The following is a 7,136-nucleotide window of genomic DNA, read 5'->3' on the forward strand; positions in this document are numbered from 1 at the left end:
ACCCCGGTCATTCTGGTATCCACCACCACCTCCACACCCATTTTCGTATCCGCTGCCCATGCCACAGCCACCACCACCACCTCCACGCCCATTCTCGTATCCACTGCCCATGCCACGGCCGCCGCCACCACCACCTCCACGCCCATTCTCGTATCTGCTGCCCATGCCACGGCCGCCTCCATGCCCGCTGCGGCCATTAGGGTAGGCCCCCCTCCAGCCACGATCACCACCTCGCTGGTTCTGACAAGATTGCCGAGGGTGCTGAAACTGTCGCTTTTTTGGCTCGGCATACATCTGATCTTGTTCTTTCACATCAAATTTCTCCTACTCTGCCTCAGCCACGCGATATTCCACACGAGGGTTCACCAGGGTTTTACCATCCTGAAGTTGGCATGTTAGTATCAGCCAGATATATATTATATACACAGAAAAACACTCCACAGGTCATCCAGTCATTACCACATTTTGCACATCGGCTGCATTAGACTGATGATCATTGTCGATTTCTGTGGCATGCGAGGAATCTTCCTCGTCCTCCTGTCAACAAGTAAACATACCAACAAGATCAATATAAGCTTTAATCATTTCTACTTTCAGAGGTCAACAAACAGACCCCTCAAAATGTCCCCAATTAAAACCGTGTAAATTTTAAATATAAACACTCATCTAATAATTACAAAATGTGTACCATTTTTCAGTCTATCATAGCTCAGCTTCTGGGTGTTAGAACAAACACAAAATGAATAACCAAGCCAACACGACTAAGCAACAGTAGAGACACTTCACAGTAACCAAAATAATAAATCTAGCAAGATATCTTGTTTTAATCTCATCTGCAGAAAACACTTCGTACATGGTAGTGCTTTAGGTGAACATTCATAGTCATGACTGATCACATATGCTAGTATCAGAAAATTAGTAGTGCTTTTGCTTTCTGGATATAGTGGTTGATTATTTGCATCCAGCACAATTAAAAAAGGCATCCCTGAAAAGAAAATACTATAGCTGGCAGCTTAGCCTCCTAGCAAAGTGCAACTGCTGTCCTGCTTGAGATATATTTACTTATTATACGACTGACCCTACAGAGGCAAGGAGTCCAGTCGAGAATACGGCTAACCAGGAGGAACCATATAGTCCTCTAGGAAATGTGACCCTCTCATCAAGAATAACAATTACATGTACCTGCATTTTCTTCTCTATATCAATCTACACCAACTACCAAGACACTAGCATGGGCATGGCTCACAGGGCAGCCACCAGCAAATAACGCCAAAAATCTTCAGTGAAGACCGAGGCAAAAGTTTCAGGAGTTCGGGTTATTCTAAAACTTGCATTAACACAATGCTCTCCGGGAAATCAAATCCTTTATGCATAAAAAACTGAAATGCCATCAGCGAAATATGTATGCACCATTACACACTAAGTGTCCAGACGACCGCTGTGAGTTGGATAAGGTCTCTCATCATATGGCACAAAATAAAAACAGTACTTGAATTCCCAGCAACCCAAAACAATGGGAAAACACCACAAAAGTTAAACGATAACCCAAGTTCATGATTGGCTGTTTGGAAAATGCAAGACAGCACAATTTATCCAGGAGAACTACTTAATTATTAATGCATCATTTCAAATGTGTACCCCACCTCAGTGATTTATCATAGGTATGTACTCCCTCCGTCCGGAAATACTTGTCATCAAAATGGATAAAAAGGGGTGTATCTAGAACTAAAATACATCTAGATACATCCCCTTTTATTCATCTTGATGACAAGTATTTCCGGACGGAGGGAGTATGTAGGTGCATTTTAATAGTACTCTACACCAAAGAACTGTGATATTACCAAAGGTGTAGTAAGGTGATGACAGTGCTGTCTAGCTTTTGTTCCAATAATCATAATACTAAAAGGTGGAGATGGACATTGTACAGTTTCTAAATATAATGTCTGAGGCAACATGCAGTAGGTGATGCTTGGACGATTTACAGTGAATATACCATGATTTTTAGTTTTAAAAGCATAAAGAACTGTACACGTACACACAGGTTTAAATCTAGGGAAATCAATGCAGAAGCAATGCCAGCATAAAATTGTTACTAAAAATATCACAATGCTGTTATAAAGAATGGAGAACTGTGAACGTGAACTCTTAGGTTAGAAATCCCATTTTGCAATTTAGGAAAATGACACTACCTTTAGTGTTAGCACACACAAAAGAGCAACACTATAACTTCTATACATATTTAAATTGCAAGTGATTTTATGATGAGCCCTAGAGGCTGGAGCTTTACCCATGTCATATTAATGCTGAGTAAATAATTACATACTATCTCAACAATCAAGCTTGCGCAACGAACTGCAAAACTGGCAAGAACAATAGGGCTATAGATTCTGCAACTAGCAGCATTGCAATGCGCCTAGGAGATTGCGGCTAAAAATAATAAGAATTCCTCAAATGGAAGTCAAAGAAGATCCCTCGGGACTTAACAAAGATTACGAATGATCTATAGTTATGAAAGAGAATCTGCAACTCAGAAAAGTAATCTAGCAATAATATCGAAGTACACAGCTAGGATGCCAACGAACATATATTACCAGACCCAAAGAATATACAACTATTAAGTTGTGTTATCAAAGTAATGTTGGTCACAAGTCCTAGACTTGTAATCATAAAGTAGATAAGCAACAAGAAGTAAGAATGACAGATAGGAGTAAAATGGTCCCCAGGTCCCAGGAGCATGTGCTCCTTCAGTGGATGGTAAATAAATAATTCTGAGTGTCTAAAATTCAGGTAAAATTACACATGCAAATGTTTGAACCATTCAGATTCCAGTAGGTTTTCTTGGAAAAACAAACACTTTTTTGCGCCTGAGCAAAAGAAACAAATCTGGGCTCTAAAATGTAATCTTTAGAGGCACAAAACTTGTACAGAAAAAAAGGAGACCCAGTGCTAGAAGCTCCTACGCCAGGTGGGGCCTGGGGAAGGATTATACGAGGCAAGCCATACCCCTGCACACTGCAATGCAGAGAGGCCGCCTCCAAACTTGTTTTACACAATGGGTACAAATATTGTCAGAGCGCTAAACTTGGTTTCTCCACTCATGCTGCAGAAATGCCAGCTTTTTCCGTTAAATTTACAAACGTAATAAAATACAAGAGAATTTACATGTGTATCCTTTTCAGAATGTTTTGATATCAGGGATTGGGATTGCTGTTCTTTTCAACCAGCATTTTAAGTAATGGCCAACAAAGTAAAAAAGGAACAAATGTACAATAAACAATCATTTTATTGCATGACTGCAATATGATGAATTCTAGCGCGTGATATTTATAATCTTTAATACAACAAAAACTCAATTACTATGTTTGCAAACTGCGAAGACCCATCAGAATAGAGACCATCCTGTACCTAGATAGTGGTAGCACTACACATAATATTATACAAAGATCATAGTTTTTAAGTTATTATTTTCAGCGTTTTTTCCAGAACACCAATGCACAGGCACTGTCTGTTATATCTAAGCAACGGCGCACAACATCCATATGAAACAGCATAATATACACCCCAAATGGATCGACCTTACAGTTTTCCAATTAAAGCTATAATCCACATTGATCATTACTACTGAATCAGCACAAAAAGCACCAGCAGCAGCAACAATGATGATAATAATAATACTAGGAGCACTGTGCACTACAGCAGATCAATCGTTGACAAAGATCAGAACAAAGTTTCAGGGCAATGATCACTTCACCATGCTAAGCATATACTATTAAATTACTAAGGAGTGCAATTTGCTATTTCACCTTGTGATTTTCAGCAGCTAGGGTCTCCTTGAGTGATGGTGCCTCTGGTGAGTCGGTCATGCTCATCTGTGCCTGCAAACCTTCAGCTCCATGGTTCCCAGCAACTGCAGGTGCTGTGTAGTAGTCTGATGCCATGATCCTGTCTAACTTGGACCTCACCGCAGCATCTACAGCAAAAGGCCACAAATTTCAATCAGCAATCACCTCAAATCAAACCAAATTACAAACCTATATCAACCCTCACATGTAACAGAGGAGCCAGGGTGGATCGGCGCATCAGCACGGGTTAGCCATAGGCAGGCATGATGGGCACAGGCCTGGAGTGCGTCATGGTGGGAGACACCATCTGCGGAAGAAGGGCGAGCCGCGGCAAGGGCCGCCACAGCAGACACTGCATCAAGGTCGTTCTCCACGAGCAGGTCCACGGTATCATCCCATACGTAGCCGTGGGTGATGCAGATGCTCCGTTCGTTCTTGCGTGCAACCATGGTGGCGATGAACTCGTTCGGTGACTTGACATAAAAAAGGGAGCCGAAGTAGATGAGCGCGAGGAGGTCCTGGATGGACAAATCGGAGCCAAAGGATGAGGAACCGGCAGCAGGTGCAGGGACGGTGGAGAGCTCGTTGGTGAGAGCAGTGGAGAGTGGTACGCGGAGGCGCTCAAGCTCGTCAATGAGCGCGGCGATGACGGGCTTGGAGTGCATGAGCTCCTTCTGCTCCTGGTTAAGCATCTTGCCGGCAGCGACGGACTCCTCCATCTGCGCGATGCGATTCTGCTTCTTCCGCAGCACACGGAGACGCTTCGACACCACCGAGAGCACCGGCCCTTCCTTGATTTCAAATATTGTCCCTTTGGTTTCAAATTCTTTAACCAACTCTGCAAAAAAATGCAAAGCATAATGTAAGGCAACAGTAATGTTTTCATCAACAAAAAAGCAACTAATTACATGTGTTATCAGACTACCATATTAACTAGTGCTTTTCCGGTTATTACAATTTTTTGTTAACTCCGTAAATTTATTAGGGACGAGTACCTGAAGTCGTGCCAAAAGAGCTAAAAAGAACACACGGTTCATATGTTGGTTCGAACCACGCCGTCTTTTGAGGAGCACACTGCGCACCAGACTCGAGCTTCAAACTTTTGGTGTCCACCGTAAGTACATATGCTGTCGGATGGCACATGCTCTTGTTCGCCATAATGTAAATAACATTGTCAACAAGCAAGCTTAATGTAGGACCAGCACTAGTCAATTTCTTCCAAGTCAAATTGTTTTCCTCATCAAACATCCCAGGCAACAAATTCGGCAAACTTGAGTCGGTGAAAGATATCTCAGATGTATCAATCGTCAAGCCATCACACCAAACATCTGAATAAATTGATCTGGTCCATGTTTTAGCCATCCAGCCATAATCCTTTGCTCGCTTCATGTTGAAGAAAGCATCTTGCACATGAAAATCTAACTCAACACACTTGATCAAATCATTGAATATCGTCACATGACGGTGTGGTCTTGGAGTGAGATTCTCAAACATCAAATGGAACTCAGACGTATCACACGGTTCCGGAACTGGCAACGGAACAAAACGGATGGTAGGCTTTTTATCCAAAACATTGCATAAGAGAATTCCCCACCAGAGATCAATCCAACCTATGATACCCTTTTCTGCATATGCCACGCTCATGGTATTATGAAGCAATAGCTTATCCCTGGCATTCCTTGTCTCATTATCCTCAGCGATACAAGCGACCTGAGAGTGCCAATCATTCGTGTCAGATCAATATATGTGGAGTGTGTAATGTTTGCGAGACTCAAGTCTGAAATATTCAACATGTGGGAAAATGACAGCAAAGTCTTCACTGTTATCACTAACAGGCAAGATGGCAGCCATGTTTGGCGAAAAAGAAGACGGGTATGGCCTTGCAAGAAGATGAAGAGAGGCGAAATCGGGCCCTGCTTTGTAAACAAAATAGTCGATGAACAAGTAACGGTTGACACTGTCCGAGAAGGTGATAGCCAGCAGTACAAAGCCTCCAGTTACACCAAGTATATGAGGCGGTGCTGTCAAGCGATCCCCGGTCTGATCAACGCAGCTGACCAGGCACAGTGAGATGGCTGGAGGGTCAACTGCTTCAAAAGAAACCTCCAAGTGAACCCCTTTGCTATTCTTGGATTTTGCGGTAGTGGAATTTTTCAACTCGCCCACTAAACATTTTTTATCCAAGAGGATTTGGGGGTGGTGGCCACACGGAGAAGGATGGTCTTGCATTGCCATGACGGAAGTGAAAGGGTGCCGATGAAGATATGGATCGTGGAAGGCGGCGAATGGCCTAGCCCTGGGAATTGACGGGAAAGAAGCTCGGGGGTCGATGTCAGGGAATCAGGGTAGATGAGCTCAGACTATGGCTGCCTGGGAGTCAGGGCAGACGGCCGGAGACGGAGCATCGTGGAAAAGGCCGAAGGTGGGAAGCGCCGGGATGGCGGTGGTGGCGGCGGCGGCAGGCGGTCGAGGTGCGTGGCGGCAGGCGGTCGAGGCGCTCGGCGGCAGGCGGTCGCGGTGCGCCGCGACGGCAGGCGGTCGCGGTGCGCGGCGGCGACGGTGGAGCCGAACCCTAGCGAGGCGGCGGCACGAGGGAGACAGATTGAGCGAGGGGAAGAACCGAAGGAGCGAGACAGACCTTTTTGATAGATCGGTCGCAACAGATCCTCGAACGCTCGGGGCGGCCGGCCCATGTAGTGTAAGGCTCGGTAGCGAGTTGTTTCCAGTGAGTTTGTTTTTCCTTTTTTTGAGGTTTTTTTCTGTTTTATTAGTTTTCAGTGGGTTTTTATTTTGGTTTTCCAGGAAAACACGAGATTTATTTATTTATTAAAAATATATTTCTTAAAAAAATACATGGAATTTTTGAAAATTTGAGAATATTTTCTAATATGTTTGTGAGCATTTTATTGAAAAAATATAAACACTTTTTTATATTTCTGAACATTTTTAAGAAATTTTTGTAAATGACGAACGTTACAGTTTTTAGTAATAGACTAGCACAAGTGTTTTCGTGGCTCTCTTGGTAGGTTTTGGAATATTTGAGAATACATAGGCGGAAGAAATAGGTCGGCAGAGTCATGAGGGGCCCACAAGGGTGGGGGGCACGCCCTACCCCCTGGGCGCACCCTCCGTCCTTGTGGGTGCCTCATGGCTTCCCTGACATGTACACCAAGTCCTCTGGATGTCTTTTGGTCCAAGAAAAATCATCGCGAAAGTTTCATTCCGTTTGGACTCCGTTTGATATTCATTTTCTGCGAAACTCTAAAACAAGGGAAAACAGGAGCTGACACTGGG

The 7,136-nt window shown here is 43.7% G+C and overlaps 1 protein-coding gene and 1 non-coding gene across 2 annotated transcripts; both read right to left on the minus strand.

The window, feature by feature from the left end:
• Nucleotides 1-356: 356 nt before the first annotated feature.
• LOC125554534 lies at nucleotides 357-5,204 on the minus strand. The gene is made up of 5 exons (XM_048718060.1): nucleotides 4,838-5,204; nucleotides 4,048-4,680; nucleotides 3,884-3,970; nucleotides 460-537; nucleotides 357-381 (listed from the first exon to the last, which is right to left on the minus strand). The coding sequence occupies exons 1-4, from the start codon at nucleotides 5,202-5,204 to the stop codon at nucleotides 494-496; spliced, it is 1,131 nt and encodes a 376-aa protein (XP_048574017.1). The 3' UTR covers nucleotides 357-381; nucleotides 460-493.
• On the minus strand, nucleotides 1,386-1,472 carry LOC125555140. The gene has a single exon (XR_007304567.1). It is a non-coding gene; the product is annotated as a small nucleolar RNA Z161/Z228 (small nucleolar RNA).
• Nucleotides 5,205-7,136: the final 1,932 nt, after the last annotated feature.

This window comes from Triticum urartu, chromosome 4 (assembly GCF_003073215.2).
Source record: "Triticum urartu cultivar G1812 chromosome 4, Tu2.1, whole genome shotgun sequence".
Taxonomy (NCBI): Eukaryota; Viridiplantae; Streptophyta; class Magnoliopsida; order Poales; family Poaceae; genus Triticum; species Triticum urartu.

Excerpts from the sequence above, each read along its gene's own strand:
- LOC125554534 (XM_048718060.1), bottom strand. The coding sequence starts at position 5,204 with ATGGCTAAAACATGGACCAGATCAATTTATTCAGATGTTTGGTGTGAT. Across the intron at positions 4,681-4,837 it reads CTCTTTTGGCACGACTTCAG|AGTTGGTTAAAGAATTTGAA; the intron begins GTACTCGTCCCT and ends ATTTTTTTGCAG. Across the intron at positions 538-3,883 it reads TGGGAACCATGGAGCTGAAG|GAGGACGAGGAAGATTCCTC; the intron begins GTTTGCAGGCAC and ends ACTTGTTGACAG.